The 23,733-nt window shown below is 38.9% G+C and overlaps 2 protein-coding genes across 3 annotated transcripts; one reads left to right on the top strand and one right to left on the bottom strand.

Moving 5' to 3' along the window:
- The first annotated feature begins 3,652 nt into the window (after positions 1-3,652).
- Positions 3,653-11,625, top strand: pnrc2 (proline-rich nuclear receptor coactivator 2). Its single transcript, XM_061914795.1, has 3 exons — positions 3,653-3,883; positions 4,921-5,140; positions 9,477-11,625. The coding sequence occupies exon 3, from the start codon at positions 9,499-9,501 to the stop codon at positions 9,931-9,933; it is 435 nt and encodes a 144-aa protein (XP_061770779.1). The 5' UTR covers positions 3,653-3,883; positions 4,921-5,140; positions 9,477-9,498; the 3' UTR covers positions 9,934-11,625.
- Positions 10,542-23,692, bottom strand: LOC133561495 (serine/arginine-rich splicing factor 10-like). Of its 2 annotated transcripts, none has more exons than XM_061914793.1 (6): positions 23,492-23,692; positions 21,319-21,423; positions 20,688-20,791; positions 17,180-17,318; positions 17,036-17,086; positions 10,542-12,032 (listed from the first exon to the last, which is right to left on the bottom strand). In XM_061914793.1, exons 1-6 carry the CDS (start codon positions 23,554-23,556, stop codon positions 11,771-11,773), a joined length of 726 nt encoding a protein of 241 aa, XP_061770777.1. In that variant the 5' UTR covers positions 23,557-23,692; the 3' UTR covers positions 10,542-11,770. The 2 variants fall into 2 exon arrangements, with proteins under 2 accessions (XP_061770777.1, XP_061770776.1); XM_061914792.1 differs by having other exon boundaries at positions 17,162-17,318; positions 23,492-23,691.
- Positions 23,693-23,733: the final 41 nt, after the last annotated feature.

The raw sequence follows: 23,733 nt of genomic DNA, 5'->3' as shown, positions 1-23,733 counted from the left end.
ATTATATATATATATATATACATACACACACGCACACACACACATATGAATATATATATATATATATATATATATATATATATATGTATATATGTATATGTATATGTATATATATATGTATATATATATGTATAAAAAATGTGACACACTTGAGACAAAGTTGAGGAATCGGGCAAAGTATAATTTTATATGTATATATATATATATATATATATATATATATATATATATATATTCACAGCTCAATTTTTGTCTCATTTGACATCACGTGGACAAAGATGAGACCTTCGGGAGGAAAGTTCTATGGTCAGATGAAACAAAAATGGAGCTGTTTGACCACAATACCCAGTAATATGTTTGGAGGAGAAAAGGTGAGGCCATTAATCCCAGGAACACCAAACCTACCGTCAAGCATGGTGGTGGTAGTATTATGCTCTGGGCCTGTTTTGCATTTGCAAAAGTCAGCTAACAATGGCGTCAATGTAAGCTCCTCTATTCCGCCCACAAAACCCTAAAAACATCTAAAAACTGCCAACAATACTGCATTTACATTTATTGATCTGAATATTAAGCAAGTATTGGCGATATTGTTACTATAACTGCCAACGCACACAATGTATTTTTAGTGGCTAATTGATCACAAATAGCTAAGTAGCTTATGCTGCTATATTGACATTGACATTTAATACTATCCAGCCTCGCTTTCTCAAGGACAAGCTGGACAAAATGCGAGTGGACCCCTGCCTGGTTGCCTGGATTTCAAACTACCTCTCAGACAGGCCACAGTCTGACAGACTGAAGGACATCAGTTCTGACACTGTGATCAGCAGCACCGGAGCAGCGCAGGGAACGATGCTGTTCCCTCTTCTCTTCACCCTGTACACCGCTGACTTCTGCTTCCATTCAGAGCTGTGTCACGTCCAGAAGTACGCGGATGACACTGCCATCGTCGGGTGCATCAGGGACGGCAGAGAGGAGGAGTTTCGGAGCCTGGTGAGAGACTTTGCAGTCTGGTGCCACACGAACCTCTTGCAGCTCAATCCGTCAAAGACCAAGGAGCTGGTCATTGACTTTGGGAGGTCGAGTCCACGGTCACAACCTATTGTGATCGAGGGAGTTGAGGTACAGACCGTGGACTCATTCAAGTACCTTGGGGTTGGGTGGACAATAAGCTGGACTGGACTGTTAACACGGACCACCAGTACAAGAAAGGACAGAGCAGGCTGTACTTCCTCAGGAGACTGCACTCCTTCAACATTTGTAGAAAACTCCTGTGGATGTACTACCAGTCTGTGGTTGCCAGTGTTGTGTTCTACATGGTAGTGTGCTGGGGGGGCAGTACATCTAAGAAGGACAGCTCCAAACTGGAGAAACTGATCAGGAGGGCCGGTTCTACGATCGGAATGAAACTGGACTCACTGGTGAGGGTGGCAGAGAAGAGGACTGTGGACAAACTAGTGAGCATCCTGGATGATGGCAGTCACCCTCTGCATAGCCAGAGGAGCATGTTCAGTGCTAGACTGTTCAGTGCTAGACTGCTTCATCCCAAGTGCAGGACTAATAGACTCAAAAACTCCTTTGTCCCACACGCCATTAGACTGTACAACTCCTCTCTGGGGAGGGGGGCGGGCACTTCACCCTTGCTCCTGATTGGGTTGTGGTTTGGGCCTAGCATTGCAGCGCCCGTGTGAATGGGTGAATGTGGAAATAGTATCAAAGCGCTTTGAGTATCTTGAAGGTGGAAAAGCATAACCCATTTACCTTTTAATGTTTCAGTACATTTAATCTGTTTAGCACACAGCTTGGAAAACTTGTAGCTCCTCCTCCTTATATTCAGGTTCCAGACCATTATTAGTCTTGAAAGTAATTGTTGTTGTCTCTCAGAAAGTATGCCGTGATTGTTGTTGATGCGTCTGTGAAATGAGTACGCTGCCGTATGCTTATGATCAAAATCGGTCATATAAAATAAGCGTGTTACTACATGACATAGGTGCGTACTTACAGCGTGTATGTAAAATGTTGATGGAGGTTTTTAGAGCACTTTTATTGACTCCATTGTTAGTCGACTTTTCCTAGAGTTTATTTTCGACTTAGAATGCATAAAAAACATACATGTTCTTGTCTTACATAAGATGGTGAAGTTCCCCTTTAACACACTACTACAGACTTCAGAAGTGTTTCTGTATTGTTTTGCTCTTATCAATGATGTAATAAAATGTGTTCTTGCACTCTTACCTTAAGTTTGAAGGATCTTATTACATGTATTTGTGCTATACCCAACACTCTTAAGCTCCACAGGATACTGAAGTCAATTTAAACATGTTTGAAGCAAAATGTTCTCAGTAAAAAAAAAAGTATTAAAAAAACACCCCCACCTACACTGCAAAAAGTCAGTGTTCAGAAACTAGAAAAAAAAATACAAAAATGAAGCAAGCAAAATGATCTGCCAATAGAACAAGAAAATTAGGCGTGTCAAGACTTTCCAAAACAAGTACATTTAGCTAACCTCAATGAACCCCAAAATAGCTTAAAATAAGTATAATCTCACTAATAAGTGTTCTTTTCTAGCTAGAAAAAATAGACCTTTTTGCTCAATATGTTGAAAAAAATTCTTAAATTAAGTAAATGGTAGTGCCATTATCTTGACATAATGATTTTTATTTTCATGCTTGAAATGAGAAATGATTACTTAAAAAAATAGTTTTATACTTGTGAGTGTTAATTTTAATTTTCCTGAGGGAACTCTCCTGAAGGAATCAATAAAGTACTATCTATCTATCTATCTAATGACACAACTTTGCATCAGTTGATATTCTAGTTTCAAGCATGTTTTACTCAATATAGGTCATCACATCTCAGTAACAAGCTGTAATATCTTACTGACATCATTTGATTGATTGAAACTGTTCTTAGTAGATTGCACAGTACAGTACATATTCCCTACCATTGACCACTAAATGGTAAGGCCCCAATAAGTTTTTCAACTTGTTTAGTTAATCAATTCATGGTCATTTAGGACCAAAACCCCTAAAACAAGTAAAACACATTAACATAAAATCTGCTTTGTGAGAAGAATTATTTTATCAGACAGAAAATAAGCAAATATCACCCTTATTTGAGATATTTCATCTTACTTAGATTTCAGTTTTTGCAACATACAATGGAGTTAGCATGTTTGATGGAGCACTTTTTTTGGCATGTAAGAAAGTATCTCTTTTTGACTCAAGCATGACAATAGAACATGAAATCCAGAGTCAAACCCTGAAAGTCAAGGTGTTGTTTGTCATGAGGCATGTGGGGGATGGGCCAGGGTTTCACTGCAGCCTGTTGCAGTGACTTGTCTTCAGAAAACACTCCAAAAGGGGTTTTTGTTCTGGAAGAGATCGCATTGCATAACTTCCAATCCAGTGTTTTTTGGTGGACACGTCGTGAAAAAGCGGAAAGACATTAGTAGAGCCGACGTGTTTTGTTTTCTGTGTATTTCCCCAGTGAGGAAATAAAGGTTTTGGCCAACAAAGAGAGGCAAGACTGACTGTGACGTCACCGCTCTGGCAACTGGCAGACTCGCCCCCTGATTGGTCAGAGCGCGCCTAGCTCGCCACCTGATTGGTTGGAGGCGCCGCCGCCAGCTGCTACTTAGACGCGGCCGGGAGGACATTTTGTTGCTACTCGGACAAAGTCGTCGAAGAGAGAAGAAGGAGGAGAAGACCACGGCTGCTTTGTTCTCTTTATTAGGAGTGTTGGAGAGCACGGCTGCTTTCTTGTCGTTTGAACGGAGTGTGTTGAAATAAAAACATCACTGCGCTTCCCTTGCGACGCCGACAGAAAGGATTGTGAGACCCGACGAAAGGCTTTGAAAGACCAACCAAGCCTGAAGAAGTCGGTAAGAGAATCTTTTCTTTTCTTCATGTTAAACATGGCGTCTCAATCTACATCTTTAAGCATCCTTCTTGTCTGCTAATCACACATTATTTATTGTTAATGTGCCTAAAACATGGCGTCTAAATCTACATATTTAAGCATCGTTCTTGTCTGCTAATTACACATTATTTATTGTTAATGTGCAGTAAAACATGGCGCCACAACAGTGTCGCTACATTTACATGTTTAAGCATCGTTCTTGTCTGCTAATTACACATTATTAATTTTTTATGTGTACTAATTAACCATTATTACGTCGAGCTATTCTCGAAGGTACTTTCCGCAAACTGAAGGCAAACTGCGTCATCTCGCACAACAGGAAGTGGATGACGGTGTTATTATTATTATTATTGTTGAAAGTGGATGACGGTGTTATTTTTATTATTGTTGTTGAAAGTGGATGACGGTGTTATTTTTATTATTGTTGTTGAAAGTGGATGACGGTGTTATTATTATTGTTGAAAGTGGATGACGGTGTTATTATTATTATTGTTGTTGAAAGTGGATGACGGTGTTATTATTGTTGGAAGTGGATGACTGTTATTGTTGTTGGAAGTGGATGACTGTGTTATTGTTGTTGGAAGTGGATGACGGTGTTATTGTTGTTGGAAGTGGATGACGGTGTTGTTGTTGTTGGAAGTGGATGACTGTGTTATTATTGTTGTTGGAAGTGGATGACGGTGTTATTATTATTGTTAGAAGTGGATGACGGTGTTATTGTTGTTGTTGAAAGTGGATGACGGTGTTATTATTATTGTTGGAAGTGGATGACGGTGTTATTACTGTTGCTGGAAGTGGATGACGGTGTTATTACTGTTGCTGGAAGTGGATGACGGTGTTATTATTGTTGCTGGAAGTGGATGACGGTGTTATTATTGTTGTTGGAAGTGGATGACGGTGTTATTACTGTTGCTGGAAGTGGATGACGGTGTTATTATTGTTGCTGGAAGTGGATGACGGTGTTATTATTATTATTGTTAATGCAGTGTCATGTTTCAGGTGCCGACTTGGCTGACTATCGTGCGCCGGGTGACTTCATGTTCAGCTGGGCTGCACGACCAGACGACGCCCGTTGGCACACAACAACAACAACAACAAAAAGAAACACCGCGACGGGACAAAAGCCGCCAGAAGCCCGCAGGAGACGAGCGCTTGGAGGCGAAAGACTGAAGACGACGACGAAGAGGGGCTTTCTTTTCCCTTTGGTGGCAACAAAGAGGTGGGTGGAGGTTGTTGTCGTGGCAACAAAGGGGTGGGTGGAGGTTGTGGCCGGGTGTACGTGAGCTCAGTGGGGGGGAAGGGCGGCGCTTTGCTGCTCTGCTTCCATTCTACACGGAATCTGCGCATGCGTGGGAGCTGCACCTTCAATGACGTATTTGTTTTTGTCTTCTACTACGTGTTAAATACAACCATACGGTTTTTATGCTTGCTAGTACAGAATACTGTTGGGTATAAAGCGCTGATTATTCATTTTTATTGTCCAATCATAGATTGTGTTGCACACCAGTGTTTCTGCTATTATTTTATATTCCCACTGGAAGGTCAAGGGAATGTTTTTGGCACAACTAAGTTTATTTAATACACAAGTTTATATATTTGTTTAATTGGACACAATAGGCTTTTTTCTACACAAGTTATATATTTGTTTAATAGGACAAACAGGGTTTTTTTTCTACACAAGTTTATATATATTTTAATTTGGACAAAATATACTTTTTTTTCTAAAGTTAATGTCGGTATGTTTACCAGTGTTTCTGGTAACATTTTATATTCCCACAGGAAGGTCTGGGTAATAATTTAGACACAACAAAGTTAATTTAATACAGAAGTTTATATATTTGTTTATTGAACAAAAGAGGCTTTTTTCTACACAAGTTTACATATTTGTTTAATTGGACCAAATAGTCTTTTTTTCTACACTTATTTAATTGGAAAAAATAGGCTTTTGTCTAAAGTTAATGTTGGTATGTTTACCAGTGTTTCTGCTACCAATTTATTTTCCCACCAGAAGGTCAAGGTAATAACTTCGGGACAACAAAATTAATTTAGTACACAAGTTTATATATTTGTTTAATTGGACAAAATAGGCTTTTTTTGTCTAGAGAATTTTACGTAGTTTAAATGGACAAAATAGGCCTTTTTCTAAAGTTCATGTCGGTATGTTTACAAGTATCTTCTTTATGGCATATTTTATGTAAGCACCTGACTGAGCCATGCATTAGTCACTCAATGATTGATGACATTTTTACACAAAGTGTACACCAACATTTTTTTGAATTTTAAAATCTGATTTATTGGCCAAGTAAGTTGAACACCAAAGGGATTTAACTTGGTATATACTTTGCTATCTTTGTTCAAGGCAACTATGATAGGAAAGTACAGCGCCATTATGTATTAAAGAAGGCAAAGGACATGCAATATATTTAATGAGCACCGAGTTGATGCAACCAGTTTCCCTCTCAGGGGCGCTTTTTTGCATAAGCTGCAAAACCATTCTACACGCTCTGCGCATGCGTGGGAGCTGCATCTTCAATCACGTATTTGTTTTTGTCTTCTACTACGTGTTAAATACCAACCCTACATTTTTTTTGTTACTAATACAGAATACTGTTGGATGGGTATAAAACACTGATTATTCATTTTTATTGTACAATCAATAGATTGTGTTGCACACCGGTGTTTCTGCTAGCATTTTATATTCACACCGGAAGGTCAAGGGAATGATTTTGGCACAACAAAGTTTATTTAATACAGAAGTTTATATATTTGTTAAATTGGACACAATAGGCTTTTTTCTATACAAGTTCATATATTTGTTTATTTGGACAAAATAGGCTTTTTTCTATACAAGTTTATATATTTGTTTGTTATTTGGACAAAATAGGCTTTTTTCTACACAAGTTTATATAATTGTTTAATTGGACAAGAAAGGCTTTTTTTTTTTACACAAGTTTATATATTTATTTAATTGGACAAAATAGTTTTTTTTCTAATGTTAATGTTGGTATGTTTACCGGTGTTTCTGCTACCAATTTATATTTCCACCGGAATGTCAAGGTAATGATTTTGGCACAACAACGTTCATTTAATACACACGTTTATATATTTGTTTAATTGGACAAAATAGGCTTTTTTATAAAGTTAATGTTGGTAATTTTACAAGTATCTTCTTTATGCCATATTTTTTGTAACCACGTGATCGAGCCATGGCAGTCACTCACATGATAGACATCATTTTTACATCATATTTATTGGCCAGGTTTTTTTACGGGGTTATGAAATGGTAAATACAAAATTGTGCATGTAAAAAAATTTGAATTTCAAAATCTGATTTATTGGCCAAGTAAGTTGAACACCAAAGGGATTTGACTAGGTATTCTGTGTTCGGCCTGTGATGAGGTGGCGACTTGTTCAGGATGTACCCCGCCCTCTGCCTAATTGTAGCTGAGATAGACTCCAGCAACCCCGAAGGGAATAAGCGGTAGAAAATAGATGGATGGATGGATATATATACTGTGCTATCTTCGTTCAAGGCAACGACATTGAGAGAAAAGTACCACGCCATTATGTACAAAGGAAACATTAAAGAAGGCAAAGGACATTCAAACAAATCAAAGGAGCACCAAGATGATGCAACAAAACGGGAAGTGGACAATAAATAGTACATGTTATGCACAGACAATATGGTGGCCTCAGCGGTGCTCCAGGGTAACCGGGGGGCAGCCAGACGGGAACAGACCTAAACTCGGAGCCAGACGGGAACAGATCTAAACTCTGTCCTAAGCTGCCCACCAGCTCTCAAGTCCTCGTGGATGAGTGAGCACACTCCAGGGCAGTGGTTCTTAACCTGGGTTCAATCAAACTTTAGGGGTTCGGCGGAGGTTCAAACACACCCGACTCATCATGTCAATAAAAACTTCTCCCTATTAGGGAATTACGGATACGGCAACAGCAGAAGTCACACTGCTCTGCAGGTGTGTAATTTGTTGAGTTTTTGAACAAGGTGATGTTCATGCACGCTTCATTTTGTGCACCAGTAAAAAAAAAACATGGTAACACTTTAGTATGGGGAACATATTCACCATGAATTAGTGGCTTATTAACATGCAAATTAGTTACATATTGGCCCTTAACTAGTCATCATTAAGTACTTATTAATGCCTTATTCGACATGGCCTCATTATAACCTTAGCCAAATAACTCTTAAGTCTTTGTTACTTAGAATATGTTCTCTTACTGTCCAAAATCCTCAAAATTAAGTCTTTGTTACTTAGAATATGTTCTCCATACTAAAGTGTTACCAAAAACACATAACTTTGTCTTGAATTTGGAAAAAAACATTTAATTTTTCACTAAGAAGGGTCCAATGACTGCACATATGAAACTAATGGGCTTCGGTACCTCCAACAAGGTTAAGAACCACTGCTCCAGGGAGAGTTAATAGCGAATAGCTATTGACGCTATTTGGCCATGTTTGCCTTAGCATCGCCGGTAAAATGTGCAGACCAACAATCGGAAGTTTCGCATCTTGTGCCACTGGATCAACTTAAATCGATCGATTGGTAAGTGTTTGTTTGGCATTAAATGTGGGTGGATGGAAACGCTGGATGTAAATAGTTTCAAATGTGCATACAGCTAGCCTAAAGAGCATGTTAGCATCGATTAGCTGGCAGTCATGCCGTGACCAAATATGTCTGATTAGCACATAAGTCAACAACATCAACAAAACTCACCTTTGTGATTTTGTTGACTTTATCGTTGGAAATGCATCTGCAGGTTATCCATACATCTCTGTGCCATGTGTGTCTTAACACCGCCGGTAAAATGTGCAGACACTCCGGCACATTCAATGGTGGTCTGGCGGCAGATTTCTATGACTTTATTGTTAGAAATGCATCTGCTTTGAGTGTCGCAGGATATCCACACAATCTTGCCATCTCTGTCGTAGTATAGCTTGCGTCGGTAAAGTGTGCGGAACAAACGACTGACCATTTCGTCGGCTTTCCCCACGCCCTCGTATTTTGGACAAATTTCGTCCAATTTCTTGCCACTTTGGGATCTTTGGGCAACTTGAATCCCTCCCTGTTAGTGTCGTTACACCCTCCGACAACACACCCACCAGGCATGATGTCTCCAAGGTTCCAGAAAATACTCGAAAAAACTGAAAATAACAGAGCTGAGACCCGGTGTTTGTAATGTGTTTGAGAAAATGGCGGCTGTATTACCTCGGCGACGTCACGTTCTGACATCATCGCTCCGAGAACGATAAACAGAAAGGCGTATAATTTGCCAAAATTCACCCATTTAGAGTTCGGAAATCGGTTAAAAAAATACATGGTCTTTTTCCGGCACCATCAAGGTATATATTGACGCTTACATAGGTTTGGTGATAATGTTCCCCTTTAAAGGATAAAACTTTTTTCTGTCGAGTAAGCATAAAGATGGATGCTTAATATTTTGAATGGTTGTAAATAATCATTATTCAGATGTGATCAGGTTTAGCATTTTGTACTTTTCATGGTGTTTGATGATTGATGAAATGTTGTGTTCCCCAGGTGACACTCAGTTGGCAGCATCATGGGTGGAGGAGGTGGAGAGAGAATCAACATTCCGAGCCCTCACCACGAACGCCCCAAGAAGAAGAACCATCAGTTGGGCCGGGCCAAGCCGAGAAGCCCGAGCGGTGCCGCGTCCGCCACGGGGGGTGCCGGCGTCCTCCATCGCAGGAGCGACAAGGGCGGCGTCTACCACAGGTCCCCAGAGGTCGACAAGGGCGCGGCCGTCCGAATCGCCGTGTATGAGCAGAACTGGGAGGGGGCCGTGTCCCACCTGAACACCCTGCTCATCGCCCAGGGCAGTCCCAGCTACGCCGGGCCCAAGTTCAGCGAGCCGCCCTCGCCCAGCGTGTTGCCCAAGCCCCCCAGTCACTGGGTGTCCTTCCCCATCAGGGGGTGTGACCACCGGGAGATGATGGCCTTCCAGCTCAAAAGCCTTTTAAAGGTGCAGGCCTGATGGGGGCGGGGCCACCTCCTGAAGGCATCCCCCACCAGGAACACTTCTGTGCTTTGATTAATTCATATGTGAGGCTCGTTTTGAACTTGACATTACAGCTCTGCTGCCTTGCTGGTGGGTGATGCCCTCAGACCTGTCACCACCCGTTACTTTAGCTGCTGTTTTGTTCTTTTTATTTTGGCTATTGGAAGCAGATTGGGTGCACTTATTTTTTAATGTGTAGTTCCCTTCTATCACTGATAGTCCGCTCATGTGGACACTTTTGTTTTGTTCTCCGTGGGTTGCCTGCAAGACTACAGGTGTTTAAACACGTAGTCACTTCCCTACCATTTTCCAAAATAAGAGCCTCACGTTCTTGTTATGAACTCAATTGCGACGCTCAATTCTGCAGGGAAAGAATGGGTCGACACCTTGGCACACGGGCCTCTGCCTGTTGGCTCCTGTACCTTTTTATTGTTTGGACTGCGCTGTGCGCACATGCACTATAGGGGCCAGGCTGGTCTGGGGCCCACAACTCTTGTGTTTGCTGGGTGTGTGGAACCAAAGTAATGCTATTGACCGGGTTAGGACCGCTTCCTGTAGCGCCTCCAGTCTTTTTCCAAGCAAGGTGCAGCTTCCACACGCGGAAGAGGACCGGGCTTCAGACTTGCGGCCCACCTGGCCCCATGTCTCAGGCCGCGGTCCTGTGGGCTGCATGCGTCTTGTTTGGAAAAAGACACTGGAGGAAGCAGTCTGTTTGCGTGTGACAGAAGATGTGAAACAAGCGTCATGGTTTACAAGAAGTCACCATGGAGTTGGGAGACCTTTCACTCGCTGCTCATTTAGTCCGTTTTGCACTGCGGTCACTTCATGTTCATACGTTACAGGCACCGTGCTGTACTTCATGTTCATACGTTACAGGCACCGTGCTGTTGAATCAACAGATGCGTAATCGACTATCTCCTTTTTTTTTTTTTTTTTTACATGGTTTTTAAATCAGATGAGCCAGTTTATTTACGTTCCCCAGTTCGAATGTTTCTAGCCAGATTAAAGACGACAAACAGCATTTAAATCATGTCTTTCAGGAGCCATGTAAATAAGTGACATGTATAAAGTTCTTGTAGCATATTGTACATTTGCAGGCCCGCTTTGAGGCTTGTTGACAAAAGTATTTTTAGTAATAACACTGAATGTATGAGACGTGCTCGGGACGTGTCAACTTCAATGCTGAAGAATATTTTTGTTAAGAAAAAAGGAAAAGCAATTGCCAGTAACCCTGCACTGAAGTCTTTCTGGAGATGTTGCACATTTTATATTTTGTATGTAAGCAGTGTAGGGTGCAAACACGAACTAACGAGAAACCAATTCGCTTCTGAGACAACACCAACGCACCACTTTGATGTCTGAACATTTTATCGAAGACCCCCCCCAAAATTAATTTGAACAATTAGCATTTCTAAATCACCTTCTTTCTGCTGTTCTTCCGCCAGCCATTTTTGTCCATTCAGTGCAAAGTAGTGCGTTGCAAAGTCTCCTGTGCTAAATTAAATACAATTGGCTATTAATTGAATCCCCTCTGACAGTCATCTATGTGAAAGAAAATGCCCTCATTGAAGATTTGTAACAATTGGTTTATAAATGCTGAATATAATGAAATTCGGGTTGAACTAAATTTTTAAAATAAAAAATAAAATCCCTTTCCCTCCCCCTAAACTTGTGCTTTCTGAATTATTTACATTTCCCAGAAGTTGTATGCATGTCCTTTTATTGAGTACTGAACAGAACATAAGGATACAAAACAGAAAACTCTACTCACTAGTAACATGAATCAAAGTGTTAACGGAGACTAGAACTCAGCTCACCGAGCTCCTGACTTGCATTCGGCCCAGGACCTGGACCGTGAGCGGGACACAGACCTGGACAGAGACCGTGACGGGGATCGTCCTGATGAATGCTTGTGGGCACTGGGGGTCTGTTGGAACTCTTCCGCGGGAGTGCGGGCCCTGGACCGGCTCCTTTTACTCTTGCCTTTGGACCTGGAGGGCGAGCGGGACGCTGAGCGGTTCCTGCCAGCCGCTTCATGCTGGCTCCTGTGGCGGTTGTGTGCAGCGCTCCTGTGCCTGGTGACAAAGTAGGGTTTGAAACTTCTACCATAACCATTTCAAAATGTGACATTCTTGGTTGTATTTTCAATACTATTAACCTCTTAAGGCCCAAACTGTTTTTTTTTTTACCTGCTTTTTTTTATTTCTCTTTGCCATTTGGGCTTATTGGACCCTATTTAGGATAAAAATCTTAAGAATAATCTTTTTATATGATGTACTTAGTCCACACGTACACATTCAGTGACATGCCAATTCTTATGTTTACACTTTTTTTCCATATTCCATTGTTATTCTCTTCTGCCACCACCAGATGGTATTGTTGAACATTGTTCTCGCCACGCTTACACTAATTTACCAAATCTGATACTTAACAGTCTGTTAGTGATCCTACGTTTGTTGAAGCAAATAAATATTAAGTGTTCGGATGTACTCTTGAAATCAATGCATTAGTTAATCACGATATTTTGATATTGACACATCTCTTCCTAGCATAAATGACTAGAATACCATTAGAAGACAGACAAATGAGGTGTGTCAATATTACTGTAGAAGCTGTGGCGTTTTAAACCCTGCAAGTGATTTATGGATTTTTTTTCTTCTTACAATAAACTCCAAATGTTTACACCAAACATTGTGACTATCACAATCACTAGCAGCGGGGTCGCCCTCTACTGGTCACATTTAGCACTGCATGTATTAACCCTAAACAAGATTTGAACTTCAGACATGAAAAAAAAAAAAAATCACGAATACAAAAGACATCACGAGGTCAGCAATTTCAAAACAAAACAGAGTAAATATATTCATGCACAAATATATCTACAAACGTTTGACCAAGTTTGGTGATGAAGCTTATAACAATAACGTGCTGGGAGATCTACCTTTACTGCTCGTCTGGATCAAAGTGTCCGTCACTTCAAAGGTCCGACAGGAAACTAACTGGAGCACTTGCTCGGGGTACAACATCATACTTTGTTGTCTTGTTCTTGTTAAACATCATACTTTGTTGTCTTGTTCTTGTTAAAAATCATACTTTGTTGTCTTGTTCTTGTTAAAAATCATACTTTGTTGTCTTGTTCTTGTTAAACATCATACTTTGTTGTCTTGTTCTTGTTAAACATCATACTTTGTTGTCTTGTTCTTGTTAAACATCATACTTTGTTGTCTTGTTCTTGTTAAACATCATACTTTGTTGTCTTGTTCTTGTTAAACATCATACTTTGTTGTCTTGTTCTTGTTAAACATCATACTTTGTTGTCTTGTTCTTGTTAAACATCATACTTTGTTGTCTTGTTCTTGTTAAACATCATACTTTGTTGTCTTGTTCTTGTTAAACATCATACTTTGTTGTCTTGTTAAACATCATACTTTGTTGTCTTGTTCTTGTTAAACATCATACTTTGTTGTCTTGTTCTTGTTAAACATCATACTTTGTTGTCTTGTTCTTGTTAAACATCATACTTTGTTGTCTTGTTCTTGTTAAACATCATACTTTGTTGTCTTGTTAAACATCATACTTTGTTGTCTTGTTCTTGTTAAACATCATACTTTGTTGTCTTGTTCTTGTTAAACATCATACTTTGTTGTCTTGTTCTTGTTAAACATCATACTTTGTTGTCTTGTTCTTGTTAAACATCATACTTTGTTGTCTTGTTCTTGTTAAACATCATACTTTGTTGTCTTGTTCTTGTTAAACATCATACTTTGTTGTCTTGTTCTTGTTAAACATCATACTTTGTTGTCTTTTTCTTGTTAAACATCATACTTTGTTGTCTTTTTCTTGTTAAACATCATACTTTGTTGTCTTGTTCTTGTTAATCATACTTTGTTGTCTTGTTCTTGTTAAAAATCATACTTTGTTGTCTTGTTCTTGTTAAAAATTATACTTTGTTGTCTTGTTCTTGTTAAAAATTATACTTTGTTGTCTTGTTCTTGTTAAACATCATACTTTGTTGTCTTGTTCTTGTTAAACATCATACTTTGTTGTCTTGTTCTTGTTAAAAATTATACTTTGTTGTCTTGTTCTTGTTAAACATCATACTTTGTTGTCTTGTTCTTGTTAAACATCATACTTTGTTGTCTTGTTCTTGTTAAACATCATACTTTGTTGTCTTGTTCTCGTTAAACATCATACTTTGTTGTCTTGTTCTCGTTAAACATCATACTTTGTTGTCTTGTTCTTGTTAATCATGCTTTTTTGTCTTGTTCTTGTTAAACATCATACTTTGTTGTCTTGTTCTTGTTAAACATCATACTTTGTTGTCTTGTTCTTGTTAAACATCATACTTTGTTGTCTTGTTCTTGTTAAACATCATACTTTGTTATCCTGTTCTTGTTAAACATCATACTTTGTTGTCTTGTTCTCGTTAAAGTCAAATTTTTGCAATTTATTTGGATTTATTTCCCCCAAGGTTGAATGAGTTCAACCCTAGTTTGAATGGTTTCATCAGGACTGTGTGGGCCAGATGTAGGCCACCAGTTGACTAGATCAGTGGTTCTCAACCTTTTTTCAGTGATGTACCCCCTGTGATAATTTTTTAAATTCACGTACCCCCTAATCAGAGCAAAGCATTTTTGGTTGAAAAAAGAGATAAAGAAGTAAAATACAGCACTATGTCATCACTTTCTGATTTATTAAATTGTATAAGAGTGCAAAATATTGCTCATTTGTTGTGGTCTTTCTTGAACTATTTTGAAAAAAAGATATACTAATAACTAAAAACTTGTTGAAAAAATAAACAAGTGATTCAATTCCAAATAAAGATTTCTCCACATAGAAGTAATCATCAACTTAAAGTGCCCTCTTTGGGGATTGTAATAGAGATCCATCTGGATTCATCAACTTAAAGACCTACTGAAATGAGGTGTTATTTAAACGGGGATAGCAGGTCCATTCTATGTGTCATACTTCATCATTTCGCGATATTGCCGTATTTTTGCTGAAAGGATTTAGTAGAGAACTTCGACGATAAAGTTGGTAACTTTTAGTGCTGATAAAAAAGCCTTGCCTGTAGCGGACATAGCAGACGATGTGCGCGTGACGTCACGGGTTGTGGAGCTCCTCACATCTGAACATTGTTTACAATCATGGCCACCAGCAGCGAGAGCGATTCGGACCGAGAAAGCGACTTTTTCCCCATTAATTTGAGCGACGATGAAAGATTTGTGGATGAGGAAAATGAGAGTGAAGGACTAGAAAAAGAAAAAAAAATAGACTGCAGAGCAATTCAGATGTTATTAGACAAATTTACTAGGATAATTCTTGAAAATCCCTTTTCTGCTTATTGTGTTCTAGTGATATTATATGGTCGTACCTGTACAACCTGAAGGTCGGCCCCGCACCGTTCTTTAGCACCAGTCGATGGGTGGTGGCGATGCCCATCTCTGTCCTTTGCAAAGGACCCTCTTAGAAACACGATTTTTCGAAATGATGGCTGCATAATACACTGTTCTTTGTGTGTGTGGTCCAATCCAACCGTGTTCGCTTGACCGCTCTGTTACATAGTAAAGCTTCACCGTCATCTTTCGGGAATGCAAACAATGAAACACCGGCTTTGTTTGTGTTGCTGAAGGCGGCCGCAATACACCGCTTCCCACCTACAGCTTTCTTCTTTGACGTCTCCATTATTCCACAGTATCCTGGACACAGATGTCCAGGATACTGTGGAATTACGCAATGAAAATACACGACTTATAGCTGGGAACGGTGCTCGAACAAAATTTCCTCTAGAATGCGTGACGTCACGCGCACACGTCATCATACCGCAACGTTTTAGCATGATACTTCAGCGCACAATTTAAAATTGCAATTTAGTAAACTAACCCGGCCATATTGGCATTTGTTGCAATGTTAATATTTCATCATTGATATATAAACTATCAGACTGCGTGGTGGCTAGTAGTGGCTTTCAGTAGGACTTTAATTCTAAACATTTCTTCACAAAAAAACAAACCTTTAACATAAATATTTATGGAACATGTCCACAAAAAATCTAGCTATCAACACTGAATATTGCATTTCTTTTCACAGTTTATGAACTTACATTCATATTTTTTGTTGAAGTATTAATCAATAAATAGATTTATAAAGGATTGTTTAATTGTTGCCATTTTTAGAATATTTAAAAAAAAATCTCATGTACCCCTTGGCATACTTTCAAGTACCCCCATTTGAGAACCACTGGACTAGAAAATAAATACACTAAATAGATGTTATAGTTTGTGCTGTGGCACCATCTTTTGGACAAGTGTGCTCACTGCAGGTGCCGTGCACGTCTTTTTATATATATATATATATATATATATATATATATATACATACACACACAAACAAGATCTGATAGCTCAGTTACAGCTCATGATATTCTATTCTGTTTTATGTTGCACTCCTAGTTTGTGAACCTGTTCTCAAACAATGGCAATAAAAACTATTCTGATTGTGATGTATTACTAGGACTTAACATGACGTTAATTTGCCCAAGCGGGTCTTCCTAGTTATATTTAGGCATAGTAGCCACAAAAGAACACAAACTGATGTGATTTCTTGTCTCTTCTTTACGTTTAGTTCTGCTCTCAAACACTACTTTTGAAGGTGGGAATAAACTATATTACATCAAAGAAAGTTTCTCCAAAAATTCCAATGTTCAAAAAACCTTTTACAAAGCGATCACTGTAGACACGAGCATGGTTTGATTGTATTCCACAAGATGATGAAAGTGATATTTTTAAGAGCCATTTCCTTCGAAAGCACTTTCGTTTTTTAATGACTTTATGACCTTTAAGAACCACTTCTTTCAGGACTCTACAAAAGCTCTTTATTATCTATTTGAACAATTGGAACACAGCATTTTCTGCTCTAACCCTACACTCACTCGCATTAATGCTCTGCTCAAGCTAGTTGACCATGGTGTCAATTAACCCACGAAGAAAAACGGCTTTAAATATTGTCTCTGGTCCTGACACAACTTTCTTCAGCCTTCTGGCTAAAATGATACACCTGTGTTTTATTTTCCACTTACATGTCATTTTCACGGCTTCTGCTGCGCCCGTGTCGGCTGTAGGACCGTGACCTGGAGCAGGAGCAGGAAGACAACAATCAGGGGTGACTAAAGACAAAAGAGTGCGTTCAAAAGTCAATATCGTACTCTCTGGGGCTGTCGGACCTGCGCCGGGGTCGGCGTTCGTAGGAGGGGCTGCGGGACCAGCGGCGGTCGTAGCTGCGGCTCCGGGAGCGTCTGCGGTGGCCGTCGTCGTCAAAACCGCGCGGAGAATGCCGCTCCTTGGTCTTCATCTGGTTTGGAGCTTGAGATCCAAGAGCAGATATTAAGCAGTCTTCTACAACTTTACTACACTGGAACCTCTCAGGTCAAAAGACAATTCGTTGCATTACAAAGCTATTTTTAAAGGCAGTTTAGAACTAAACATTTAAATTTTTTTGTCACTTCATTTAGTAGTTTTTCTTTCAATGCTACAAACAAGATGGCACAGTAACACTGGCTGCTTCTTAAAGGGACTGTTGGCAATTTTTACACTAACTTTACAATATATTTGAAGCCCTATATCATGCCCTCTTGAGTCTTTCAGCGCGTAACGTACATGTCACCCTCACCCTAGATAAAGATTTCCGACCACACTTGAGACGTTCTTCAAGGCTCTCAGGTGCTCCAAGTAAACCAAACTAGGTTATGATCATGCGATGTGAACATCTGACTGAAACTGTTATTTTTATTCATGATATTTGTGACAAGGAATCCTGCCGACGTGCTGCAAACTCCCTTTGAAGGACAGCAGCCATACCTCGGGGAACAAAAAAAACTACTTACATATTAGACAACGTGTCATTTTTGAAACCACAAATGTATGCTCTCATCCCCGAGCTTGGAGGCTTGCTCCAGAGTACAGGACAAGAGAGAAAGCATCCACTCTTCTGCATGTTTTGCATGAAAACAGTCATCTTTGAAGTCTTAGATTGTCTATGAAATGTTGGCGAGGACGTTGACTTCCAGGTCCATACAGCAATAGATGATGTCTATTACCTGACACATAGGTTAGCTACTTCTATTTCTTTATAATGTCTATTTTCTGCTGGATCTACTCTCTATTTTATGCTGCAGCTGTTACATACACTGTAATATTGTACATGCTAATTGTTATATGTAGTATATACGAGATAAACTTAACATATCTGTATGTATCCTACACTGTACATACATTATGTAAATATTACACATTATATTTTATATTGCTTTTAGTCTTTTCTATACCGGCATTGTCCTTTACATATTTTCCATCCTTTGTAACTGAACTACTGTGTGGAATAATTTCCCTTGTGGATCATTAAAGTTTGTCTAAGTCTAAGGTTCCTCTTTACATTTTTTGTTGAATATTGGACTGCAGAGCTATCGACTAAATGATGGATAATACGTAGCTTTATTGCTATGGTTTATCTCTTCAAAAGTACAATTTCTTTAAAAGGGAAACCGCACTTTTTGTCATTCCATCATTCAAAATCCCTATAAAAGACAAATGTTTCTTTTTTTAATGTATTCTAAGTTGCAAAATACAGCAAGTATGAGGTGGCCAATAAAGCAGCTAATGGTAGTACACTATTGTGCCTATAAAGCCCTCTAAAACATCCAAAATCCACCAACAATACTCCATTTACATTGTGTGAACTGAATATTTACCAAGTATTAGTAATATTGTTATAAGTGCTATTGAGCAATATTGTTATAAGTGCTATTAAGCCGCATCGTGATGCAGCTAGAGTATTGACGTAGTGAACTGCTGGTGAAAGTGAATACTGGATTACAAATCATGTCTCTCCCCTGGATAGTAGAAGGCTGTGGCCATAAATCAAGAAGTTGGTCAACTTTGACATCCAACTTAAACCCGGAGATAGCGTGAATGACACTTTTTTTAACCCGCTGCAGGTAATATTTACTATATCAACTATTTTTGTTTTGTTGTGTTAGATATAGAAAGTCCAGCACTTGTTGAAACAAGCACACTTTCACTCGTAATTCCTTCACTCCCAAAATTAACTTTTGAGATTTTTGAGAACTGTCGAGAGTTGTAAATGATGAAGAAAAGCAACAAAGTACATTAGTATTTGTCACAGATTTGAGACATTTTCAATATTTAAGTGGAGCTCAAATCTCGAAATTAATACAGAAACAAAGTTGCTAAGATGGCATCATCTTTCTTAGTCTTCTTACTATCAAGCAGAAGAGGTGTTTTAATGTGTTCGTACATCAGGACCAACAAGCATTTGTGACGGTCCAAATGTATTCATGGAGGGCCGCCACAAATACATGAATGCATGAGAATCACTGAATTGTGTGGTTGGCCTTTACAAGGTTCCAGTGAGTACCGTATTTTCCAGACTATAAGCCGCACTTACTACATTTTACAAGTTGCAGATATATGTGTTGTGAAATGAGTTGTTTACACAAAAATATTTGGTGAAAGTTTCCAAACAATAACACAGAACAGAAAAGTCATTGACATCTTTTATTCATCCTTTATAACTGTTTTGCAACCTTATTGCTTTGAAAAAATGCGGAGACACACCACCAGCAGAAGTTAATAAAAAACAAAACTCAGTTGACAGTAAAAAGTTGTCGCAATTGTTGGATAGGACTTTAAAGCATAACCAAGCATGCATCACTATAGCTCTTGTCTCAAAGTAGGTGCACTGTGTAAAACGAATTTTGAGTTTTTTGCTGTTTTACTGTGTGTAGTGTTTTAGTTATTGTCTTGCGCTCCTATTTTGGTGACTTTTTCTCTTTTTTTGGTATTTTCCTGTAGCAGTTTCATGTCTACCTTTGAGTAATATTTCCCACATCTACTTTGTTTTAGCAATCAAGAATATTTCAGTTGTTTTTATCCTCCTTTGTGGGGACATCGTTGATTGTCTTGTCATGCTCGGATGTACTTTGTGGACGCCGTCTTTGCTCCACGATAAGTCTTTGCTGTCGTCCAGCATTCTGTTTTTGTTTACTTTGTAGCTAGTTCAGTTTTAGTTTCACTCTGCATAGCCTTCCCTAAGCTTCAATGCCTTGTTTTAGGGGCACTCACCTTTCGTTTTTTTGGTTTGAGCATTAGACAACTTTTTTTTTAGCTGCACACTGCCTCCCGCTGTTCCCGACATCTACAAAGCAATTAGCTACCTGCTGCCATCTACTGATATGGAAGGGTATTACACGGTTACTCTGCCGAGGTCTAGACCGCACCGACGCTCAACAAAAACACATCATTTGCAGACTATAATTACTGGTTTGCAAAAAATATTTTTGAAACAAATAGGTGAGATTAGATCATCTCCCACGACACACCAGACTGGATGAAAAACACTGCTTTATAAGATAAGTAAGAATTTCTCCTTTTTAATATGATGTTTTATCAATATGTTTTATCAGGATTCTGCTGCCCTGTACTTTGTAAACACTTTTGAGTTTGAACAGTTTCTTAAAATGGATCATTTTAGTACATTGTGTGCTTTCATTGCTAAATCCATTCCAGAATTTAGCAGTTAGCATACAAAAATCCATGGGTTGGTCGCACCTTTATATGAGCCGCAGGGTTCTAAGTTTGGGGGGGAAAGTAGCGTCTTATAGTCTGGAAAAAACGGTGCTTTGAAGGGGAAAAGCTGAGTTTAGGCGCTCTTACTCTTGCGGTCTCCTTGAGCGAACTGGATCTCGATCTGGCGTCCACACACCCACTTGCGGTCCAGATAGTGGAGGGCGTCCTCGGCATCGCTGACGTCTTCGAACATGCTGGCGTTTGTTAAGGCTTTTTGTTTTTGAGGTGACATTAGAACATGAACACATTCTTTTCTGGCCATCATCATTATTGATATGTGGATCAAGATTGCAATAACAAGTCTGTGATTGGTGGACAAGACAAATGTCGCAGGTGAATCAGGTTAGAGGAGGATACGTAAAGTTTGTTTGGTTACCTTTGTAACATGCTTGACCTTTGACCTTGAGCTTGCTCTTTAATGCCTTGGCAGACGAATTCGCCGCTTGTCTTTGCCCAATAAACACTTTGCTTTTCTGTCCTTTGGCTTTCTCCTCTGTGCATCTTCATGCTTTTGCTCTGTGCGTTCTAGCGCTTCTGGTCTTTGGCTGCAATCTACTCTCGACTACTTTCGCTTTCTCTCTTTCTTTGGGGAGAAAGAATGGGTGGGCAGAACTCCAGAACTGTATCTTTACCATTCTGAGGTAACAACAGAAGAAATAGTAGTTAGCAGGGAGCGCCCTCAAGACGGAAGCACACACAAGAAAATAATAAAGGATATTGAATGTAAGCAAATCCTCTTGCCCGCCGCGTATAGAAGTCAAGTGGAATGTAGACGTCTACAATAGGCCCATAACGACCAAACTCACGTCGTAAATCTTCTGGCCTAAAGTGTCATGAAATAAACACATTTATTCCGGTGGCTGGCATGGCCACCTTGGAGCCGAAGCCCACAATCTGAGTATGTGAGTGTGAATACACACTTTTACGTGTTAAAGGTTTGAATTGAAGTCAACACACACACAAGTCAATACAACACATTTGAATTGAAGCTGAAAAGAAGCACCACACATTTACAGCAAAATAGAAAAAAAGAGGACAGTTTGGGTGAATTTGTACTTAAAAAAAAACACTCAACAAAATAAAAGAAGAATTAACCTCCTTAATGTTAATCTTTATATCATCTTTACATTTTATTTGTATCACCTAGAATTTATAATAAATTATAAACATGCATGATTGAAAAAAATCATAATTTACTTCATGCTAGGAGCTGCGCCTACTTTTTAACACAACTATGCAAACACATTGACTTTTATGTACAACTATTTGTGTGAAAGTTCTATCTTACAACTTCATTCTTGTACAGTTCTCACAATTTCAGCAAGACGGAAAACATCTGAATTTTGCCGCCAAACACTGCAAAAAAGTTGGATTGAATATATTTTTTAATGCATTATTTCATCCATTCATTTTCTACCGCTTATTCCTTTTGGGGTCACGGGGGGTGCTGGAGCCTATCTCAGATACAATCAAGCGGAAGGCGGGGTACACCAAGGACAAGTCGCCACCTCATCGCAGGGCCCAAAATATCAGAACACATAAAAATAAACAAACAATGATGATCATCCTGTGTCCTCTTTATTTGTAATGATTGTCTTACCAGAAACAAACATATTACCTTACCAAATTAAAAGCATACAGATAACATTTGAGTGGGTATGTAGTAGGCCTGGGCAAAATATCGATTTAATCTATACATTTTAGTTTTTTGTTGTGCAAACTTCTACGTAATCATCTCAATGTTTGACTTCTTTATTTATTTGCATAAAATGTACAATACTACCTTTATATTTGGAGTAGGTTTTTATCAAATTCAAAACAAAAGTTTTACATCTCCACTATACTGATCAGATTTTAATTACTGGTATCTTTTTTTAATTATCTATTGAATGTATTTATTTGCACCCAAAGCGCAATGCTACATTTTTATTTACAGAGACAGAAGATTTAAGTTTGCACTTTATTGATCCGGTTGATTTGTAGTACTGTTTAATGATTATTCTGAGAGGTACAAGTGGTAAAAAATGGATGGATGGGATGATATTTTTATTGGTATATTGCTGTTTATTTGCATGCAGTACGCAATGCTAAAAAATGTCCCTTTACAAAAGTGTATTACTCAAGCTAAAGTATTGCCTCCCAAAGGAAGCTCTTAATTTAGTTATTTGAAAATTGTGGCATAAAAACCACAATTTCCATCAGGTCTAAAAATAACCTTGCATAAATATAATTTATTTACTAAGATTAAGATGCAGTGTCATTACTGATAGTTTTTTTTAATCAAACAAAAGTAAATTTTGAATGACCTGTCATTTGTATTAAAACCAGCTTAAATCGATTATTTTTTTTAAATGGGAGATTTTATTTTTTGGCCATTTCGTCTGTAGGTAATATTTGATTATTTGATTACAGATTATATCTTTATGAGTATCGTTGTAATAAATGGCGGTATCTTCAGCAGCTACAATGAATGACCATGAATTGATGAAGGTGGACCCCGACTTGAACAAATTGAAAAACTTATCGGGGTGTTACCATTTAGTGCTCAATTGTACGGAATATGTACTGTACTGTGCAATCTACTTATAGACGTTTCAATCAATCAAGCAATCAACATGTTTTATTTTCAGAACTTCCGGTCTTTAAAAGATGGCCGTAAAATTAACTCAACTGCCGGACGTGACGTCACAATGCAATACAACAATGACGTTTTCCTTAATAGAATGTATTTTTGAAATAATGGCATTGTTCTCAGGAATAAAACATTTAATGCGTCAAGCCGAACAAAAGAGGACAATTGTAGGTAATTTATCAAGAAAGGCGAGCTTGGCTGAAGTTGCGCTAGCACGTTTAGCTCCAGCATGCTAACAGGCGCTTCGTCAAGAACCTACCTGACCTCGTCGGAGATATTCCGGACAAAAAGAGAGGAGTTCGGTGGCCGCAGGTACCTCGTCATGATTGCAGACTATAAAATAGCGAACAGTTGGAGAAAAGGTGCGCCTTTACGCGTCTTGTTGCCGACGGCAGTTGCTCCTCGCTGCGGCTAAGCTACGTGGCTGGGTGGACGTGATTAGCGCATGCGCAAGGGAGAGTTGTGCGTGCGGTGCGTTCAGGACTGTCAGTGAAAACAAAC

Source organism: Nerophis ophidion, linkage group LG11, assembly GCF_033978795.1.
Source record: "Nerophis ophidion isolate RoL-2023_Sa linkage group LG11, RoL_Noph_v1.0, whole genome shotgun sequence".
In the NCBI taxonomy this organism is placed as follows: domain Eukaryota; kingdom Metazoa; phylum Chordata; class Actinopteri; order Syngnathiformes; family Syngnathidae; genus Nerophis; species Nerophis ophidion.
This window is presented reverse-complemented; position numbering and strand designations above follow the sequence as displayed.

Coding starts and splice junctions, on each gene's coding strand:
- LOC133561495 (XM_061914792.1), bottom strand. CDS start 23,556: ATGACGAGGTACCTGCGGCCACCGAACTCCTCTCTTTTTGTCCGGAAT. Junction 21,424..23,491: donor AATATCTCCGACGAGGTCAG/GTAGGTTCTTGA, acceptor ATGACACTTTAG/GCCAGAAGATTTACGACGTG. Junction 20,792..21,318: donor AGAGGATTTGCTTACATTCA/ATATCCTTTATT, acceptor AAACGCCAGCAT/GTTCGAAGACGTCAGCGATG.
- pnrc2 (XM_061914795.1), top strand. CDS start 9,499: ATGGGTGGAGGAGGTGGAGAGAGAATCAACATTCCGAGCCCTCACCAC.